Genomic DNA, 23,252 nt, shown 5'->3' on the forward strand with positions numbered 1-23,252 from the left:
ATACAATACAGGTATTTACTCATACAGTGGGTTGGGGGCATTTACTCAACTGAAAAGTGGACCAGGTAATAGGGAGCGGCCTTTATTTGGACAGATATTTGCTTGAAAAAAATAAAACAAAAAAAAATAAAAAATACAAGGTTATAGTTGAATAGAATAAAATATCGTCACTGTCTAAAAGATTTTTTTTTTTTCTTGTCAATGTTTCCAAAATGAGTATAAGCACCGAACCTATCAAACAAAAGAGTAAACGGTCTTCTTTCAGGAACTAATTTCATTAATTAGTTACTCCCTGACACTGAATATCGGCAATTAGAAACTTTTGGGGGAAGGTTTACTGTAAATTTAATACAAACTACAACCTTTCTTGCACAGTTAAATACAACTCTGGTATTGAATGTCATTGACTAGATGATGCATAGATTATTGTTTTACGATTTGTGGCGTAATGACTCGTCGGGAGCATTTATTTTTTTTCCCCCCCCCAAAGCACCTTCGGTGGCGCGCTAACAGTTGGCGAGAGCGCCTGCAGGTGTCTCGTTTGCAGCAGGGAGCAGAAGCGGGCCGACAGATGGGCATGATTGACAACCACGGCGGACGGCAAACTCATGAGCATCTGCTCGCCGAAATGATAAAAAGGGACGATTGGCACAAAACAAAACAATAATCCTGATTTGTATGCAGCATTTTAAAAACTTACTGTCAACTATTAGTGTGATATTTTTTTTAGCCAAATATGACGGGAGAAGATGTCAGCAAAAAAGGGTTAATTCTGCCAGGGTGTTTTGCTTTTTCTTTGGCTTTTTTTTGGGACACTGATCAATAAAAGAAGTAAACAACGGCGTAAAGACACGTTGAGATTTATTTTTATTCATTGTTCCCCCCCCCACCCCCCCAAAAAAATTAAAGTTATTGATTAAATTCATTTAATATTGACTGGGCTTGTCTTCTGTTAACACTTGTATGGCAGTAAAGAACGTAAAACAAATACTAAGAATCACCATTACATTGTGCTTTTTTATTCCAATTTGTTGTTTCAGTTTTTCATTGTTATTTTTACATTTTCATCATGATTATCAGGGGTTAACTACTTTCTACGCTTGTACCACAAGTTATGACATAATGTGAAGAAAAAAAAAAAGTTAAAATGCAAGATGTATTGCTGTTGTTAGTTTGACATTTTAATCATACCAATTCATTTTGTATGACAGGAAAAAAATATTACAAAGCAAAAGAAAAAAAATCAACTGACTTATTCATTGTTAAAGTTAAGAAGTATTGCTAATTTTAAATTTTAATATTGAGGGGGGCTAACTTCTTTGTACACTTGAATGACAGTAAAAATGTTTTTTATAAAAAAAAGTTGCCATGTTTAACTTTGTTGTTCATTGTTAAAATTCCCATTTCTTTTTCTTCATGTTTTAAAAATATGAACAGTGGTTAACTTCTTTCTTTCCCCACTTGTATGACACGAAAAACATACCAAAATTATTATTATAATTTTTTTTTCAAATTAAGTGACTTTCTTGCAAAGTTAACTTTTTTTTTCTTTTTAAAAAAAAAAAAAAAAAAAAAAAAAAAAAAAGGGATATTAAATAAAGGTATGGAAACACCCGCTTTGTCACCTGTCATCCTCATGTGAGTGCCAAACTCATTAATGCAGCAAACGGCTCATCATCTGAAGGCGAGAGTGGCTTTCGCGCGGGGGAAAAGCGCTGTCGACTCATCTTAAACGGGGGATCGCGGGGGCTCCCGCGCGAAGAAAACTTTCACAAGTGACAAAATGGCAGCTCATCGTTTTCACCTTTTTTATCTTTTCTTTAAAAGGCTGCAAACTTATCTCGTTGCTGTGAGCTAGTCGCTGGAGTTATGCTGCAAAAAACTTCTTTCCATTGTGCTGGAACTCCACAGTGAAAATTATTTACATGAAAAAAAAATTAAAAAACATGATATAACTTTTTTTTTTTTTTTTTTTTGCACAATTTATGTGCAGATTGAAGTTAAACCTATATGACATATGTAATTGGACTGTGGTAAGACCATAAACTGAAATAGTAATTTGTACTACAGTATTACATTTAAGAAAATCACATACCGTATTTTCACGACCATAAGGCGCACTTAAAAGTCGTAAATCTTCTCCCAAATGGACGGAGCGCCTTATAATGCGGCGCGCCTTATGTGTGCACCGAGTTCCAAAATCGATAAATGTTGCGTGATGAGTGCGCCGCTTGACTGACTGGGAGCATTTCCTGCCGACACGCTGCTTATACAGAGGAAAAGCGGACGTGGCTGAGGATAGCAAGCGGACATAAAGGGGGAAGGGTGCGCGTGAAGGAGGACGCTAAAGGCACGCCCCCAGTAGGTATATAGCGGCGGTCAAGCCAGCCTCCACTCGTAAAGTAGCAATCAAGCCAGCCGCTCCTAATTTTGTTCATACTAGGCATTACGGTAGTAAGTCGCCAACTCGCGGCGAAAGCCACCTTCAAAATAAAAGCTTCCCAATAGTACGCACGTCAATGATCTTCGGTTAAGGAATGCAATCACCAAGGTTAATTTTAATCTTGAGATGCATTCAAAAATGTAGTTTATTAGTTTTCAGAGACTTTTATTTTGAAATACAATATCAGATCTTCCTCAAACCTCTTTTAGTGGAGTCCTTGGTGGTTTGTCACACAGATCTGGACTTGTCATTTATGAATGTGTGTGTGAATGTGAGGCTTTGTAAAGCGCTTTGGGCACTGCGATGATGTAGATTAAGTGCTATATAAGTGCAGTCCATTTTCCATTTATTTTTCCTAAGATATAATTTTTTTTTTAAATGTATCTCAAGATTCAAATTAACTTTGCTGGTTGCTTCCTTCACCGAAGAGCACTGACGTCCGTATTATTGGGAAGCTTTTATTTTGAAGGTGGCTTTCGCCGCGAGTTGGCGACCTATTTCCGTAATGCCTCGTATGAACAAAATTAGGGGCGGCTGGCTTGACTGCTACTTTACGAGCGGAGGCTGGCTTGACCGCAGTCGAAAATGGCACCTACGAAGAGACACGCGTACGAAGCACAGTTTAAACTGGAAGCTATCAACGAATCCATGGTTCGCAAGTAGAGGAAACAGGAAAACGAGCTTCGCCAAGTCAAGAAGCCGAAGCGGAGTTTCCGTGGAAAAAAAAGAAAAACAAAACGCGGAAACAAGGCGAGGTGGCCCGAGTTGGAAGACCAACAAAAGAGGCAATGGGATTAACGAACTCCAACCGCTGGACATCGGTGTAAAAAGGGCGTTCAAAGTGAAGTTGCGAGCGGCGTGGGAGCCATGGATGACAGATGGCGAACACAGCTTTACTACGACTAGGAGGCAGCGCCGGGCGAGTTACGCCACAATTTGTGAATGGATCGTGGATGCTTGGGCTAACGTGTCTGCTTGCACTGTTGTTCGTAAAAGTCGGCATCATTTCTGAGGAGACGCACGGCAACGAGACCGACTCGAACCTGCCGCGTTTGATGGAGAACTTGCCCGGCTGTTCATTTCGGATACAGAAGATGAGGACTTTGATGGACTTGTGGATGAGGATTGATCAAAAAATAACGTGAGTACATTGTTAAATACTTCAATAAAGTACAACCGAACTCAGTTTTGCTCCCGCTGCCTTTTTGAAAACATTGTTTTAGCGTGCATGCATGCTACCGTATGTTTTAAGCTAGCATATGTTTTACCATACCTGCGCCCAATAATACAGTGCGCCTTATGTACGTGTTAAATACAGAAATAGACCACGTACCTGAGACTTCGCCTTTTAATACGGTGCGCCCTATGGTCGTGCAAATACGGTAATTAAATACAATGGACGAAAAGGATATAACACAAAATGACACAGTGGCGACAGAGACTCTCAACGCTTCGCTTTTTCAGCCACATGTACTTAATAAATGATAAATATATTTTAGTATGATTATAAAACATAATATACAGTTTTGTGAAAAAGTATTTTGACTCCCTCCTCCTCCTCAATTTCTTTTTGTGCAGTACCAACTAACTAACTTTTTCAAAGAGTCCAGCGGCCGTTACGACGCGCTCTCTCCCGACTCTGGCGTTTTCATACTTTGCAGCACCGCTCAATTCTTCCGGCTACTTTCTCCCGCTTGCTGACAGCTGTGTTGACAGGCTTGCAGCCCCCCCCTGCCTCCCCCCGCCACCACCCTTCCAGATGCGCTCACCTCTCCAGACAGGAAATTAATCGCGTCGTAGCTAGCCGCCAGCTACGCGTCGGAGCTCACACCCGCCGCGAACGTGCCCTTTGTTTAAGAGTGAGGAGATCGAAGCAGAGAGCCTCAAACGCCGTCTAACGTTTGAGGACACACGGATAGAAATGGCCAAAATAAACACCAATGCTAATGTTAGCGTCCTCAGATCTGTGGCAGTATTATACTCCATAGTCTTCACATAATTGTATCATGGGGATACTCAGCTAGAAAAAAAAAAAGATAATTTTATCAGGGTCTGTGGCAGTATTATACTCTGTAGTCTCCACTTTCCTGCAGTGCTGTGTTTTCTTGGTGCCTGCAATCTCCTCTTGGATAAAAGTGCTATACTCCACAGTCTCCGATTTTGCTGCGCCGTTATAACATTTGAGGATACACATAGAAATTACCTCAACAAACATACCTGCTCACGTTATTGTAGCTGGTTCTGGAGCAACATCATACTCCACAATCTCAATTTTGCTGTGCCACTTCAACATTTGAGGAAAGACAGCTCAAAATGACTAAATTAAACACCAATGCTAACGTTATTGTATCCGTTCTGTGGTAGTATTATACTCCACAGTCTCCACTTTCCTGCAGCGCTCTCTTTTCTTTCTGTCCGCAGCCTCCTCTTGGATAAAAAAATGTGTCTCCACTTTTGCGCGCCATTACAATTTTTGAGGATACACACATAGAAATGCTTATAGCAGCATCTCTGGTTCTGTGGCAGTATTACATTCCACAGTCTCCACTTTCCTGCAGCGCTCTGTTTTCATTCTACCCTTAGTCTCCTCTTGGACAAAAGTATTATACTCCACAGTCTCTACTTCGCTATGCCATTGTAACATTGCGATTCGAAGATACACATCTACAAATGACACGGGAAAAAAAACACATGCTAACGTTATCGTATGAAGTTATGCAGCAGTACTTTACTCCACACTCTCCTCTTGGGTAAAACGTGTTGCATTCAATGGGGTTATTTTTTTTTAATTATTTTTTTTCTCCACTTGCCCACGGGGCTATTTTAAAACAGAAAGCTCGACACTTCTGTCCCTTTCTGCCTGCTCCCTCCCACCACCAGGAAATGGACAATCGGGCCGTTCCGTGTCAGCTCCCTTGTTGCTTAAATCACAACAAGCTGGGCATCGCCATGGCAACAAGATTTCCTGAGGCTTTGAGGCCAGCACCGCTCTGACGCGGTGTCAGTCTTCGGTGCAAACGCGCGACCTTTAGCTCAAAATAACAAACGCAGGAAATAAGACTGAAGTCAGGTGTTTTATTCAATTTGGTGTTTAAACTATTACAGCCTTAAATATATACATGTAATATGAATTACATTTGCACATTTTATTTGAAACTTATGCTCTATTGCTGAAAAAAACCTTTTTTTTTGTCCTGAGGCCAAAGCAGTAAAAGTATTAATCTGGCGTCATCTTGTTTTCTTTTTTTTTTTTTAATTCTTTGATGGTGTTTTTTTTTTCCGTGTATGAATGCACCTCGTGCGAGGCGATCAGTCCAATTCAAAGTAAAAGTTTGTTTATGCTTCTCTCCCGATGCTGCTCCACCAATTTTCACTGTACAGTTGGTTGATTTTAACCCCTTTCAGTTTATAAAGTATGAGAGTGGACTCGGGCAATGAAGTGCTTGCTGACTTTTACTACTGGGCATTGGCGCGGCAGTATATACTGCAGAGGGGGGGGGGTTAAATTGTGAAGGAAAAAAAAAAAACGAGGAGCAGGGATACAGGCCCAGTTATTTGCACAGTGACCATTTTAATAAACATGATGCAAATGCAGGAGGAAACAAAACAAATAATAAATAAAAAAAATAATAAGAAAGTAGATATACCAACCATGAGCTGCAGGTTCAGTGCTGGGCGCAGTGTCTGAGCGAGCACACAAGGAGAGGAAGAGGAGGAGGAAGAGGGAGGTGCGCAACAGGAGAAACGGCATGCAAATAAAGGAGAAACGGGGAAGAAGGGAAGGGAGGGGAAGAAAACAAATAACAGCCATAAGCAAGCATTCTGAACACTAGAACATACGACAAAAAAGACGACAGGCTAAAGGGAAATCAATGACAACCAAAAGGCTGCGCAGCAATACACACGCACACACAGACACACAAATATTGCGGTCTGACCACGTTTAGCATTCACTTGTAGTTTTGGTGTTATTGACGTGTGTAAATGAGGCAGTTGCCATGAAGTGATGAAAACTTTGGGACCTTTTAAAAAGGGGCCAAATCGATAAGGGAAGACTCTCAATACATTTATGTACAGTCGTATATATACAGTATATACTGTATGCCTAAAAGTTGAAGGAACCTAAAAATAAACGGGCATTTTTTTTTAGCTGAAAAAGTGCACTTGCTCGTCGGGAAGTCGACTAATAGACAATTATTTTCATGAATCAATCAATCGATCGATCAATAAGATAATCATGAATAATAGCTATTTTGAATCAATTAAAAATTACATGAATAAAAACATACATTGAACAAATAAAATATACAAATCCACCCAAAATAGTTCAATAATTTATTTCTATCTACCTACTACGGTCGATTCGATGTGGCAAATTATTATTGTTATATCTAATGCATTAACCAATTAACTGTGGGATTATAATTGGTGCAACAAAAAGCAATAAAATCAAATATGTGATTAATTAGTAACGAAATATTAAAAATATAATGAACTGTATTTATCTTCATTGGAAGTCACATGGCGCAAATGGAAAAAAATACAGTAAACACTATTAAAAATCCTTCACAAGATTATTAACATGACTTGTTATTAAAAAAAATTCCTAGAGTGACTAAAATGTTATTATTTGATTATCTATTAACCAAATATTAACCAAATTAAAAAATATTTATAATAGACATGCTTTATTAAAAGTAATATTCAATAAACAAATGAATATTTCATAATACAACAATTGGGACTTTAATTATTGTGATTGACTACGAGGACAATTGAATTCATAGACTGATTTAATATGTTTTTCTTTTTTTTTTAAATGTGACTTAATAATCAAATGTTCATAAAACATTCACTGTATTCATTAGAATTGTTTCCCCCATATAAATGTCAAGAGTTTATATATCTTAAACATGGGTTCAATCCCCGTCCCCGCCTGTGTGGAGTTTGCGTGTTCTCCCCGTGCCTGCGTGGGTTTTCTCCGGGCACTGCGGTTTCCTCCCACATCCCACAAACATGCATGAATTGGAGACTCTAAATTGCCCGTAGGCGTGACTGTGAGTGCGAATGGTTGTCTGTTTGTATGTGCCCTGCGATCGGCTGGCGACCAGTTCAGGGTGTACCCCGCCTCCTGCCCGATGACAGCTGGGATAGGCTCCAGCACGCCCGCGACCCTAGTGAGGGGAAGCGGCTCAGAAAATGGATGGATGGATGAAATATGAAATACAAATAACATCTGAGCTGATGACTTCAAGTAGCACTTTGTTTCGCCGAATCAATAAATCAACTAATTGATTGTGATGCCCATCTCTGAATGCAAATGCAGAAAAATGACGCGTTATCCCAAAAATTAAATAAATAAATAAATAAATCATCCATAATCCAATGTCAAAATGTAAACTAAAGCATCTGCGACCAGGAAGCAAGATGCAAGTGGGAGTGGACCACGTGGGACGACGCTTCCACTTTCTCCAGTATGTCGACACATTCAACTGGTTTCCACGCTTCCCGGGAGCCCTTTGCCGTCGCGACACGTGCCGATAACTGCGTGCCAATCATAATTATACTGGCATGAAAGCATTAGGTGGCACCCCATGGTACCCAGAATGTCAACAAGCTGACGGGCGTCCCCGCTGGCAGGCGACATTACCTCTTAACGTCTGATGGCTTTTCGAAAAGACCTGCCTCCTCTACTTGGCTTTCGCTTTGTGATTTCCTTCCACCTCCCGCCGAGCTCTGCTGATAGAGCTGCGAGTGTCTGGCTTGCCCTCGAGGAGGTCCAGAGGTTTGTTTTGACAGCCTTTACAGGTTTGGGGGCTCTACGGGTATTACGTTGTTGACTAGCTGCAGTTCTGCGACGACTTAACTCCCAAGAATGAATACACTTCTACCATCTGTGAGCTGAGTAACTACCGCTAAACATCTTTTCCATCTATGTCGAAAAGATCCCGCCAATAAACAGATGACCACCGAGAACTAATTTACAGCATCTAAATATGGAAGAGTGTTGTTGGTGTATTTTCTGATACAAATACAAAATGTGGAGATACATGCTTTTAGTTGGACTACCGTATGTCTATTTTGGGCAAATCCCTAGTTGTTTGTCAAGGTACAAGCGCTGAAATTCACCTGAAAAGGCCAATTCAAACCAAAATGGCTGACTTCCTGTTGATTTTCACGCACAAGTCCTTCATACTCTTTCTGTCATACCGTCATGGCTGACATACCGACTGATTTCTGTGTCGATCAGTGAAGCTGGTGTTGGGGGATTATTTTTCAAACTTTCCAGAGGGCACAATTGAGTGACTTTTGAGGGTTTGTGTTCGGGACCATTAAAATACGTACGTCACCAGGACGATGGCGATACCAAAACTGGTATGTTCTCAAGCATATTGAGTCGATCGGTGAAACTGCTGTCAAACTTTCCAGGGGGCGCAACTAAGTGACTTTTGAGGACCCCGAAAACACCAACATTTTAAAGAGGATGGTGGCCATGCCAAACTTGGTGAGTTTTTGAGCATGTTGAGGCGTAAAAAAGGGAATTCCACATGTGGGTGAATTCCATAGTAGGATTTTGTCAAATTACAAGAGCGTGAATTCGCTTGACTTTGCTGCTTGAAACCAAAAATGCAGATTTCCTCTTGAATTTCGTCGATGTTTCTTTGAGACTCTTTCTTTCAAGTCTTACCAAATTTGTATCACTCAAATAAAGTGCAGTCTGGGGCTTACTTTTTGGAACTTTCCAGGGGATGCAATTGAGTGAGATTTGGGTCGTCATGATCTGGAGCACTAACATACCTCCATTTGCATCAGGACGATGGCGATTGGTGAGTTTTCAAGCATGTTGAGGCCCACAAAAAGGTGATTAATTAGTGGGAAGTCATGGAGTAATGAACGATTCCAGGAGTACGAGGGCCCCAAAAAATGTAAAGACGCATGCTTTTTATTGGACAACTTTTGGATATCATCACAACCGACACAGCGTGTAGTTGTGGTTTTGGCGTATCGTGTGTAAACTGTTGTCTATGCTGATGGTATTTTCTAAATATTGTTAGCGAGGAGCTCCTGGCTTCGCTTTTCTCTCTTTTAAGCTCACGGTGTAAAACATCAATACGAGGAGAAGATGTTATAATTCCGCACAAACAAGTGCTTTCCATTACGGCGCTATACGACAAAGCCCCCCCCCCCCCCCCCGCAGGTCCCGTATGCCACATGACGGCATATTTGGAGCTCACAATTTACCTTAATCAAATCAGTTAAAGTTGAGTGACTCCAATTTGAAAACGGCTTGCAGAGGGGGGCTGAACTGAGAGAAGAGGGTGTAATCCTTCACATTAGGTTCGCCTTCGATAAAGAGATGAGTGCGAGGCCCCCCCCCCACCACTCATGTCGCCAGATGGTGTTTATGCAATTGAAGACCCTGACAAAGGCAATAGATATTTATTTGCGACTTCCTGACTGCGGCGAATTGGTTCATCAGCCCCGTTTAGGCTCTTCCATCAATTAAGACGCGACGCCGGCTCACCTCCAGATTGTCTGATTTGCATCGGACGCACATTCATAATCTATTTCCTTCAGCCGGCAATTAAAGGCCATTGTTCGCCCCGGCAGGCTGCTAAATAAGGCGATGATTTGTCATATTGTGTCGACGGTGCGGGGGAGAGCGAGGTGAGGTCACGAGAGATCGGACGAGGGATGAATTCCAATGAAGACGAGCCCAAAATATGCTCTGTTCGCAGCGATACTAGGAGTTGAAATTGAAATAAACAGGACTTATAAACATGTTATAAACATGAATGCACACAATATTGTGGAGCAACCGCACATATTCAAACTTCCATCGTCACATAATCTAATATCTTCAATAACGCGTGGTTTTTATTTCATACGGTAACAACTTACACTTTTATTGATTGAGTCAATTGCTCCTCAGTAAGACACACTTATATTAGTCATTCTTCGCAGAGGATAAAGAATACAGCATATACCTGTGAATTCAATCATCACTGTTTCCCATTATGTGTTAGCATTCAGCTATCAAAAAGCAAAGTTATGTACACGTCAAATTCTTATTTTTTTGCTTAGCTTGACTGTAAACTTCAACTGGGAGTGGCATTAAATAGCTTGAAGTCTATTGTTGAAGAATTGTTCACGAGCTACGAAACTGTTGAAGTGAATTGAGTCGAGTTCCCTGCCACCATACAGCGCAGGTTTTTGCTCGCAAGTCAAGGCAAACAGTCGGGCCCGTATCTCGAAGGCGCCGCCGTATTTCACTATTGTGTAGAAATGTAGCATGAAAAGCGGCAGACTGGGTGAATGAATAAATTGGAGTCGCTCCCGTGAACATAAACGCGCAAGCGCACAACATTGTCAAAGTTGACTGGATGGCTAATTACAGCCTCTGTCCCCATGGGGAGAATGTTCTTCTCTCGCGATGACGCAAATGAGCGCCAAAGCGAAAAAGGGACGTCCAGTGGACACTGGAGCGTTAAGGCCCACGTGTCAGGTCCTGGAGGGTGCGTAAATGGAAATCATTGTCATGACCTAATCGCTTGAGGTAAAGCCACAGCTATAAAAGATGTGTGAAAACAATAATTTTGACATTTCCCAATGTTTTTAAGGCCACCACCCACAAGCCGCACACACAGAGACACACTTAAAGGCCAAGTGTTGGGGTTGTATAGATTTTTAAAGTGCTCCATTTTGTCTGTCTAATGGGAAAGTGATGGGGGAAGAAAGAAAAAAAAAAATAAATAAAATTAAAAAAAAACTCAATAGCTCTCTGATAGATTCATTTGGCAGTCTCTGATCTGTGAAGGCCCGCTGTGGCTAAATGAAATCAACTGGCAGAGTGTATTATGGCCATATGAACTCGCTGCTGCTTTCAATCCATACACACAGTAATAACAATAGAATGCCCCTGGTAGTAGCACGTAAGGACAGGACATCTGGCAGAAAGTGTAAATGAGTTTGGCTTCCCACTGAAAACCTTGGCGCTTCGCAGACGTGAGGTTGGTTTTGATCGGATTGATCAATTTGTCAAAATTTCTTCACTTGCAGGGTGGGAGGCCAATTCAAAGACCCAACATTGCATACCCACAAAGACAATAGTCATTTATTTATTTTTTAAACCCCACTTTTGATTGAAATAAATGGTAATATATATATATATATTTTTTTTTTTAAATACCGCTGTCTATTTTTTATCTGGATTATTCCCAAGGGAGTTATTAGGCACACGAGAGCAATCATTCGTGAATCTCGCAGTCAATCAGTCCGTCGCTACGAACGAGAGTCCGCGCGAGACGCCTCACTCTCAGGTGCAATCAATGCCCGTCGCGCAGATTGGCATTCCTTTTAATCCAATCGAACGGCATAATCAAGCACAATGGGCGTGATTCCCGCCGGCCTCGTGAGATTTGTTCCAATCGAGTGAGCTGTCAACGAGGCTTTTGATTGCGCGCCCGGCTCGGGCTGATGAAAAAAGTGGCGATATTTTTTCCATCTCGGGGTTTGCACTCACAACGGCCAGGAGTTTGATTTCCAGTGGAATCGTTCAGATTTCGAATCATTTTATTCCACGAAGTTTTAGCTGCAGGCTAAAACAGTCCCCGTTTCAGCCCTTTATTTAACCACTGGCACATATAAAAACATTAAATCACTCAGTTAGTAAGGTGCAAAGGTGATGCCTTAAGAAAAAACAGTTTAATTCATTCTGCTTTCCCCGTTGAACTTAATAGAAAATGCCATAATCCATTCCAGCCTCCCCCTCAGAAATCCCCCCAAAATGCTTGTAATGTGTTTATTGTGTGTGCGCACTCACTTTATAAAAACATACAGTGATGACATTATTAAATAGAATGTAAAGAAATTAAACCACTTTTTTTTTTTTTTTTTTGCTTCAAGTCAATGGATGTTGTGCTGCTCCTTCTAGTGTATGTGACTTGGCCACTTGATCACCCGACGTGTGTACCTGTGCTATCGATGGAGACGGTCTTCAGTTCCTCAGTAAGTCACAGTGATATTAGTCGTTCCTCGCAGAGGATAAAGATTATGTGAATATATATAAGAATATATATATATCTACATTTGTTGCGCCACCCTTTGTATTCATATAGCCGTTGTTTAAAGGGTTACCGATGCGACTGGTAACATTTTACACGACGTTTATGATTGATTGAGTCATTGTCGTGCGCATTATTGGTTTTAATGGACTATACTATTCAATTGTTAGATTTTTTGCTGAGACTCTATGTCAATTATGTTTACAGTAAATGTTACACTACCTGTACAACAAAGGTTTTACTCCGGCGACAGTATCGTTTAAACTACAACTATGACGTTCCCCAACAAACAGAATGCGAGCGGCATCATCCGCAAGCACGCTGCGTGCGGGCGATACTGTACCTTGACTGGCTTCGTGGTGGAGGGAGGAGGAGGAGGAGGTGTTGATGAAGGTGGTGGTGGTGGTGGCAGTGTTGGGTGTGGGGGTGGTGGTGGGAGCATCTGGATGAGAAGACAAATACATGACAAACTCACAGGGGGGCGGATACAAATGAGTGCACGAAAACAAAAATGTGAAAAGTGAGGTTTCGCCGGGCGCGGTTTTCGGGGAAAATTCCGAACCCGCCTTCCGAGGTCGCCTCACAGCTTGGTTTTTCTGTCGACTCGCGCAGCAAGACGATGCTTGTTAGGAGTGATTAAACGTCTTAATGAGCGACGTGCGCTGCTGTGTTGACAAGCAAATGTGTCGGCGCATACGAGATGATCAGCAGGAGGAGAAGAAGGAGAGGAAGAAGAGTGAAAGTTGGGGGTGAAGGTTGATGGCATGAGGACTAAATGAGTGGCATTGCATTCAAAGAGGAGGACAGACTGGGAAAGATCCAATGACAAACATATACCAAACAAGTCACCAGTCAAACTAAGTACCAAAAAACGAGCAGCTTTTTGTGAACAAATGACTTTGATTTGTATATTGTGTTACAAAAGTTGGTCACTCAAGCATCGTTTTGGAAACAAATGCCTTTTTGTGAACAAACTACTTGGAATTTGAATTTCCCCAACCGGTGTCAGTCATTCGAGCATTTGTTTCTGAACAAACGTCTTTTAGTTGTGTATTCTGAAACTGATGTCAGGCTTTCGAGCAGCTTTTTGTGAACAAACAACTTTGATTTGGATCTTCTTTGACTATTGTCAGGCATCGCAAAAGCTTTTTGATCAAAGGATTTTGTGTCAGGTCTTTGAACATCTTTTTGTGAACAAAAGAGCTGGATATTCTGCAACAGGAGTCGGACATTGAAGCAGCTTTTTGTGATCAAAAGACCGATTTGTATCTTCTGTTACAGGTGTTGGCCATTGGAGCAAATTTTGTGATCGAATGATTTTGTTCTGGATCGTCTGCGACTGGTGTCTGTCATTTAAGCCGCTTTTTGGGAACAAATGACTCGGCTTACGCTGTATTATTATTTTTAAGATATGTTTTGGATAACTGGTAAATCATTTTCCAGTCACTTCCAGTCACTTTTTTTTTTTTTTTTTTTTTTGGCAGCAAACCTCAACGGTTTCCAAAACTTATTTTGACTGCCAGTTTGAGGCAAATTGAAAATAATTACCTCCCAAAGATGCACGAAGGAGGTAATAAAGTTAATAAAGGTTATAGCGCCGTGGGTAAATGTCTCAGACGACTGTACCGAGCCTGTTTTTCATATGAAAGCGGCTTGTTTGCCTCAGGGCGGATATGGTTCACGCAGACTGCAAAAATCTGCGATCGTTAGTCTTTAACAACGAGCAAGTTATTCAAATGGAAGGCGCAGCAGTGCGCCCGCAGCCAATGCACGAGCGCAGGCGAAGATCTTCAGGTGAGCCGGACCCCGCTGATGTACGACATGTTTTTAATTCATCGTCAGCTGCATCTTTTAAAAGACAACCTTGACGAAATAAAAAGATGTCGAGAGAGGAGAATTGGTCCGCTGGGTAGTACGCTGGCAGACAATGCGTCAAACGGAGTCCAGCTCGGGGGCGGTGCTGTCTCATTTGTTTCATCCCATTGTCAAGTGTGCCGGGGCCAGCAGCAGTTTGGGATCATCAGCAGCCCCTTTCACACTGCCTTGATGGAAAATTGGCACACCAGAGTAGAGCTAGAGTAGAAGCGGTCACTTTCAGACAGAACGCACCTTGTTTATTGAAGAGGGTGGTGCCTATCTAACAAGTGTCAGCAAACGTCCAAATTAGATTGCATAGCTGTTGCAGCTTTACACATTTAGATAATTGATTTCAACGCAAAGGGTGATGGGTAGTGAGTCTCCTTAAAGGTGAACTCGGAAAATGTGGAATTTGACCGCATGTTAAAAAAAACAGTTCCTTTCGCAGTATTAAAGACAATTCATTATGTGGTGACGATTGTCCAGGTAACAATGACGTGGTCGCTCCACAATGTTGTGTGTGTTCATCTTGTTGTTCCCGAGAGCTATGCGTCTTATTTGTATCACATTTCATGGATTTTCTACATATTCACGTTTTTTTTTATTCTGCTTTAAACGGCAGTTTCACTTGACATCAATTGTCATTGTCAGTGGTACCAGTCCTAAACATGCCAGAAATGCGACAGATTGAGTATTTCCATCCATTCATTTGGATGGAAATTTGGACACATTTCGTGTGTCCTCATTATGGGTGAGCGGGAGCCAATCCCAGCTGACTTTGGGCGAGAAACACTGGTTACACTCTGGACAGGTCGCCAGCCAGTCGCAGGGCACATTACCACTACGCCAAATTCATTTTGACACTAATTATGTAACTAATGAGGATTTCAAACCGGCTATTTGAAACTAAAGCGGTCCTCGAGAGACGCTGGGGCGCCATTCCCGAGTGTTTTTAAATGGAGGAGAAATGTAAAGCAGTCGAATAAGTAAGACTCGGGAGACAGAGGAGGCGGCGTTGGAGGAAAACTCAGTGATTGGCCGCCTGTAAACAAGCCGAGACCCTTTGGCTCCCGCTCCCGCTCGACCGCGAGAGGCAAAAGGCGTAATGGTTGTGTTTTCTCACCCCTGCGAAGTTAGGGCCATTGGGAGAGACCCCCCGAGCAATACCTGACGCATTATTTTCGCCCGTTAACGTTGTTAGTGTCAGCCCGTCTTACGGCGCTCTCCATCACGTGGGGGGTCACAATAGGCTGGAATCCGACGAGGTATTGTGGGGGGAATCTGGGGGCGGCCGCATTTGCTATGTCTGGGACGGAGGCGGCGGGCGCACTTTATCATTGAGTTACACGGCCACAATACACAGTGTTGTGGTGATATTGCGGCTCCTATGCAACAAATGGTGAGAGATCGGGGCACGCTACAGAGAATATGAAACAAAAAACAGTTTGTGTATCCTGGTGAAAATGTGGATAGTGGTTGTAGATATAAGCTGTCCAACTCATGGCATTCGAACACATGCATCTTCGAGCTACAATGTCCCAATTTCACAGCTTCAGGAATCTTTGTGTTTTGCTTGTTTGAAAACAATGTGATATGTTGTGCTGCGGGACGAGGGGAACTACAGGTGGTCTAATCTAATGCATGTATGCGTCCCGAGATAGATGCCCAGGTTGTCAGACTTTGTTTTTGCTAGGAATTTCATCTTTTACATACAGTAAGGAATGGCTTTTTTGCTCACTATGGGTGTCAACTTGCAGCTTGTTTAAGCGCTGGAACAATAAAAGCCTGGAAACAAATTAGGAAATGGTTATGGACGGCATTACCAGGAGCAACATAATTTCCTCAGGTTAAACACTTGTTACAGTTTGTGATGAGAAGACGCACTATTATTTATTGGCTTAACAGAACAGGTTGAGCTTTTGTTTTGGATCCAAGGGAAAACATTGTTGAAGTATAGATCAGGCATATGCAACTTAAATGATGCAGGGGGGGCACCATGTTTGTTTGTTTGTTTTTTGCGTTACCAGGGGCAACTTTGGACCGCACACTTCCTAAACAGATGTATGACAGTTAGTATGTCATTTTAAATACGGTCAAAATATGTGCATGTTTTCATTTTTTTTTTTATTGAACCAATGTATATCACATCCTCTTAATATATTTCATGGTCCACTCTTCAACAACAAAGGCTTTGAAGCAATCAAAAAAATAATCACATAATGTGATTCCCCCCCCCCCCCCCCCCCCCCCAGTGGAAAGGTCTCACATAAAAAAATTACCATTCAAAGATCGCATAAAACTGCTGAACAGCAAACCAACGAAGTGCAAGAACTCATTTTGTGCATTTTTTCCACAAAAATCAACTCACTCAAAATATTTCTTTACATTTTATTTAAAATGTATTTATTATACTATGTTTGTCCTGAATGTCATTTAAAATCCCCAAATTATTAGGCCGACTCAGGAGCCCGTCTTGCAGCTCGTCCAAGCCACCATATGCGTTTGCAAGACAATTAACAGCGTTAAATATGTCTGTGTTTTTGGAGGAACCAAATTTTAGTAACTCCTCATGCACTTAAAACAAACTATCAACGGTTCTTGTGAAGGAAAACAAACAAACAAAAAAAGTACTGTTGTTTGTGTACTTTTGATTCGAGAGCTTGGCAGCTTCAGTATACTTCTCGCGTTCACTTGAACTCCTCAGTTCTGTTGTAAGCTAAGCTAAGCGCTACTTTTATTAAGGCTAGAAAGCAATCATGGCCTACAACATCTCTGAGCAAATCTCTGTTTGCCCTCTAGTGGTGAATGGTGCTATTATAACTTAAAACTGATCAGGTATAGTAAATTGTGTTTCTAATTTCCTGCCCTCCAAAAAAACATTTTTTTTTCTCTTCTCAGAAATTGCATCAAGGTGCTACTCAGAGTGTGGGACACTAGGTGCCCTTACCCGATATAGATTGTAGGGCTGTGTAGCTCCATCGATGAGGCTGATATAATACATAGCTCGATACACTGGCAACGACACGATGTGTGCAGGAGAAAACTACCCCTAACGTGATACAATTCACTCCAATTACAATACAATGTATCTATGATCCGTATATAGCTAGTCAAACTGGATTCACTCTAGTATGATACAATTCACTCCAATTACGATATGATTCACTCTAATTACGTTATGATACATTGTCGTGAATAAAGCTACTCCCAAAGCGATGAGTCACTCCAGTGATGAAACGACGTGATTCACTACAATTACGTTGTGATACGATTCACTGAAATTACGAAATTACGTGACGCACTTGAGTTACGACATGATACGATTCGCTCCAATTACGATACAAAATATTCCTGATACATATAAGGCTGCTCCCGATGCAATACAATTCACTCCAGTTTCGATATGACACATGCACGATATTTATGAAGCTACTACTGATGCGATACGATTCAATTTAATTTGTATATAACGTGATTTGCTCCAATTACAATACGATTAACGATATATAGAATGCTACTCCCGATGGAATGTAATTCACTCTAATTACGATATAGTCACCATATGTACAATGCTACTACTGATGTGATACGATTCACGCAATGACGATACGACGCTACTCACTCCAATTACAATGCGATACGACTAACTCCAATTACGATGCAATATGATACAATTAAAATTATAGTGCTGTACAATACAATTCATTCCAATTTGGATGCAACTTCCTCCAATTCTGATGCAAATTATTTAACATAATGCATAGGAAACTGTATAGTTTCGTGCTATTTAGTACTGTACAAACAGCTTTCTTTCATTGTTCTGTTTTTTATTTCTGTTGACACTTCATTCTGTACTTCTTATGTTCACAAATGTGCAAAATTTGGCCCAGAATTATGAGAGCCTTGATGAGATTTGGCAGCTGACAACACGGAGATGATTTGAGATGCAACAGAGAATGAAATAATTGTAAATGACATTTGTCGGCCACAAATTTCGAAATAATCAGACGAGTTTGTTTTTTACTGATTGTAATGACGTTTGAGGCGTAGCATCGCATTTTTAAAAAATCTCATATTATAATGCAGTTTTTCCCTAAATTGGGCTGTCGCATCGAAGACCAGGTCTTTTTTTAATTCACATTGTGTATTTTACTGTATACACCATTAATGGAATACAGGAACCACAGCGATTAAGACGCAATGCTATACAGGCAACACCGTGCTCTGCTGTTTCATCGAGCTTCTCATTAGCACGACTCGCCGCGTTGTAAACAAAACCTATTCAGTCGGTGCCCATCAGGCACCGAGCGTCTCCTTACTCCCTCTCGCAATGAGAAAAGAATAAAAAAAAAAAAAAGAAAAGAAAAATCTTTTCACTCTTCCAATTGTCTAGGACAATAGAGAGAAAATTATTTATCTGTGGAAGGTGAGATTGGAGTCATTTAGCATGGAAGAGTGAGCACATTAGAGCGTAATGCTATGCCTGAGGAGGGGAGGGGTGGTGAGGGGTCTTGATGTTGTTGGTCCTAACGCTGTGAAAATGTGCTATGATAATGTGGCAATGAGGATGAGAGAACTGCACAGAGAAGAAGAACAGGAAGAAATCAAGAAATGGAAGGTTATTCAGGGGTTGACCTCGTTTGGACTTTAGCTTGATGAACACATGGATCCGACTCGTACGTGGGAATGCTGCGAGATGCCGTTTCACTCAACCGGACGACAGTAGAAACGAACTGTGACTGTTTGCTCGGTAATTAGGGTCGCTAATGTCCGGGTACAAAGTTGAAAACTTTCCTCCTTGGGAATTAATGGGGAAAAAAATGGGAAGAAACGAAATTAAGAGCCTGATTACCTCCAGAACTGTTCAATCAAGAAATCAGAAGTCTGTTTTTGACAAAAACAAAATGTTTTTATTTACGCTTGAATATGACACCTTCCTGACAGGAAAATGTACAATTTGGAAAACAGTGTTTCCTTGCTAAATCGCAGTTCGCCTATTGCGGATTGAGTGCATTGCAGATTTTTTTCATATTCATATAGCGCATAATTCGTCATATTGTTGGATTTTGAGCGTACGCTGTAATTTTTTTGGAGGGTAAAACAAAAGCTTCCTAGCCTAAAACAAAACATAAAAAATAAAATAAAATAAATATTAAAATTCAAATTACAATGAATAACTAATAACATGTGATCGCTACTTTGCGGATTTCACCTATTGCGCAGCGGAATCTAACCTCCGTCATAAACGAGCGATGACTCCTCCCAAAATTGGCCAACTTAAATTCCCATAGAAATTTAGCAGAGATTTTCCACCCCTTTGCAACCCTACGTGTGATGAACGATCGCAATCCACGAAAACAACGCTCGTCTCCCGACATTCACACAAAAAGTATTTAAGGATGTTTTCTTTTTTTTCTTTTTTTTTTTGTGTGGGCATACCGTAGACGTAGAGGATGTAGTCGTCGTATGCTTCCCCCAAGGAGTTGGCCGCCACGCAGCGGTATGTTCCGTTGTAGGACTTGTTGAGGTTTTCGATGTAAAGGTCTGCGCCAGTGATGACGGCGTGGGACGGCACGTCGTCGTCCACCTTCACCCAGTTGATCCGCTGTGGCCTGAAAAAGAAGAGAAACGGTCAGACGGTGACATCAGCGCACTTCAAAAACTAAAAAAAAAAAATAACCAAGATTGAATATTTCAAATCAAGGCAAAATAGAAAATAAAGAATAATAATAAAAATAAGATACGACTTCTTACCAGTCAGTTTCTAAAAATAATTTTTGGTAAGCAAGCATTTTTCTCCCCCCTTAAAAATCTTAGAGTATATCTTGTTATTGAAATTGTATGTCTAGTGATGAGTACGTTTAGCTTAATGTAAGAAATATAATTCCATAGATGTAGGTAGAATAAATACAATAATACATTTTGAGGGTAGTTATGTTTATATGAATATTTAATTTTATATTATTTTACAAAGTAAAAATTTCCTGTTCTATTGGCAGATAATTTTGCTTAAATTAATATATTCCTCATTTCATGACTTCCCCCCCCATGTTTTTCAAGCCCGTTTTTTTTTTTTTTTTTTTTTTGGGGGGGGGGTGTTTTTTTTTTGGCCCCATTATACAGCAGATAACATAGATTGGTATGGCAAAGTAGTGACCTTTACACAGTGTTACTACTAACTTTGACTGAGCACATAAATGTAACTTTTATTCACAATAACTATTGCTAAGTCAGCACAGCTTTTACATAGCGTTTGGAAAGTCACCGTGCACTTTCGGGATGTACAGGCAAGCGGGCTACACCCTGGACCGGTTGCGAAGCAATCGCAGAGCACACAATTGCTATTTACACTCGCATTCACACCTGTAGATGATTTTGTCGTCAATGAAGCTAACGTACGTTTTTGGCATCTAGCAGGAAGCTAGAAAAAAGAAAACCCAGAACCGTGAGGCAGACGTGCTAATCACTCAGTTTTCTTCCAACACAACACAACATTGCAACAAAAATGTCTTATTTTTCCTTGCCGGGAATCCTTTGTGTTGACATGCGGATAGCACAATCATTTCTCCTTGGCGGAGGTCTCTCGTCACACTTGCAAATGTTACTTAATGACTGTACACTTCATTTAAGATTTAATAGAATGGATTCCGACTCTTGAATGGATTCATTCAATTTATATAATTTCCTATGGGGGGAAAAGATTCTAAATGCAAATGTGGTGGCTAATATCTTCTATACTACTGTAATTAAGATTGGGAAACACCAAGCGTATTCTTTTTTTCAGTGTATTCCACGCATGGAAGAGAAGACTGGCAGAGCGGAAATGAGGTGCCACCCGTGATCATGAAATACAGTTTACAGTTACAGGGAGCACTGTGTACAAAAATCACCTTGAAAACGGGATCATATGCGCATCTCTGAAGACAAGAGCAATATTCTCTGAACATTGGTAGCATGTGTTAGCTGTCCAACTGGTCAAGGAGTAGCTCTTTGTTTACATTGTTCAGTTATTCAGATTTTGGGGGGTCGTGGCGAGATCGGGGTCCAATGAGTGGCCCCTCCCCCAGTATATAAGAGCTTGAGCGCATTCGCATCAGCAGTTATCCGGCGCAATTTCCCCGCTTTAGAGTGCCTCGTTGTCGGTCGTGAGTGTGCACACATCACGCGGAGTAAGGCGGAAGAGCGAGCAGAGGGAATTTTTTCTTTTTTTTTTTCTCTCTCTTTCTCTTTCTTTCTTTCAGTGGACACGCCCACAGCTTTTGACAGCGGTGAGAAGGACTTGAGATTTCATGAATTTTGAAGCCTCATTTTTATATATACGCTCCTGATGATCATTCAAATTTTGCAAGGGGACGTTAGCAACACTCGTCTCTGTGGTGTGCCATATTGCAAAAACATATTTTTACTTTATGAACTCTTTAACTTTATAGCTCTCAGAACGGATTATTTTCCTTTTAATATGCCTGTGTTATATCTTACTGGACTTTGCAGGTGTACCTAATTAAGCGTCCTTTCAATACCCTCCGGAACGATGAGATGATTACCTGGTTAATGGTGTTAATTGAACAACCGCCGCGCATCTCATTCGTGACAACGCTCGAGAAAACGACGCATATGCCCTCAAAGTCGATTTGTCTCGCCCGTAAGCGCATTTTGTCACCATTTCACCTCATCAAAAACCTCTCGCAGGCATTCGGAAAAACAAAGGAGGCTAATCAAAGGCTGCTTACGCGTAAACAAGATATATTATAATGACATCGCTCCCTTTGTGCGCTGTCAAAAAAAATGAAAAACTAAAAATCCACAGTCACGCCGTGGCGGGCCTTTTGTTTGCAAATTGCCAGCTTTCCACCACGTCTGTACTTCTGTGTAGGTGTGCCTGTCTAAATTTCACTACCTTGACTGAGGTTTACGGCGGCATGATAGATTGCATTTTTATGACAATGAGCACAGAGCCACCTAGGGCGCAGGGGAAAAGGGAAGAAAGACAAAACGTTGCCCCCCCCATGCCCCCCCACCCCACAGCCGCTGCTACTGTTATTTCCCTCGAGCAAGCGCTGATGGGCTCTCTACTCTAACTTCCCATTTAAAAAAAAAAAAAAAAACTAGTTTGAAAACATATGGCGTGGAAGGAGAGGGGTGGGAGAAGCAGGTGAGGTGAAGACTCCGGGAAGAGGAAATACAGGCGCGGGAAAGAACAAATAAACAACCCACAAGTGTGCTTAACGGCGACGGGAGAGTGCCGCGTCTTACAAATGAAAAGCAGAAAACAAATAGCGTAAGATACCTTTCCTAGTCATGAGATGGATCGAGAGAGACATGACTTGGGAAAACATTAAGCAAGGTTTAAAATTGCCCATGAAGGCCACATGATGGCACCGATCACGACTATTGAAGAGGGCGTTGGCCTGTCGAAGAAAAGATCCACCCCAATCTTCAACATAGTTCCTTGGCATCAAATTCCACTGAAGGACACCAAAGCACTAATTTTATCAGACAGGGCTTTGGCGCAATTTGCAGGGAAAGGCATCAAGCAAGCACTGCCACGAATAGCATGCGAGAAATTGACACATACTGGCCAAATTTTTAGAGTTGCCTTTCCAGTGGTCGTTTGCAAATGCACATATTGGCATGTTTTCTGGGAAATATCCTTCATTATTTGCTAAAAAACTTGCAGTTGTGCTCTTTGGCCCAAAACATCCGTCAAATAGGAAAGTATTGATTTGGTGCCATCGTGTGGCAACTCTAGGCAATTATAAATTTTTTGTGGGGGTATGGATTACTTTTGGATTCATACTAATCATGGCAGGGCTTTGTCCCGATCCCCTACTAATAGTACCAAAGCCCTGTTTAATAGGAAAGTAGTGCTTTGGTGCGATCTTGTAGCA

General features: G+C 41.3%; 1 protein-coding gene across 5 annotated transcripts in view; it reads right to left on the minus strand.

Annotated features, from left to right (window-relative positions):
* The window catches only part of cadm1a (cell adhesion molecule 1a), a 291,908-nt gene that overhangs the window by 16,646 nt on the left and 252,010 nt on the right, over positions 1-23,252 (minus strand). For 2 of the 5 annotated variants that reach the window (XM_061702695.1, XM_061702694.1), the window contains 3 exons: positions 19,804-19,976; positions 12,851-12,949; positions 6,095-6,127 (listed from right to left, as the gene is read on the minus strand). In XM_061702695.1, the coding sequence (XP_061558679.1) occupies positions 6,095-6,127; positions 12,851-12,949; positions 19,804-19,976 (305 nt within the window). The remainder of the gene's footprint in view (positions 1-6,094; positions 6,128-12,850; positions 12,950-19,803; positions 19,977-23,252) is intronic. The other 3 variants (XM_061702697.1, XM_061702696.1, XM_061702698.1) reach the window with 3 other exon arrangements.

Source organism: Phycodurus eques, chromosome 17, assembly GCF_024500275.1.
Source record: "Phycodurus eques isolate BA_2022a chromosome 17, UOR_Pequ_1.1, whole genome shotgun sequence".
Classification (NCBI taxonomy): domain Eukaryota; kingdom Metazoa; phylum Chordata; class Actinopteri; order Syngnathiformes; family Syngnathidae; genus Phycodurus; species Phycodurus eques.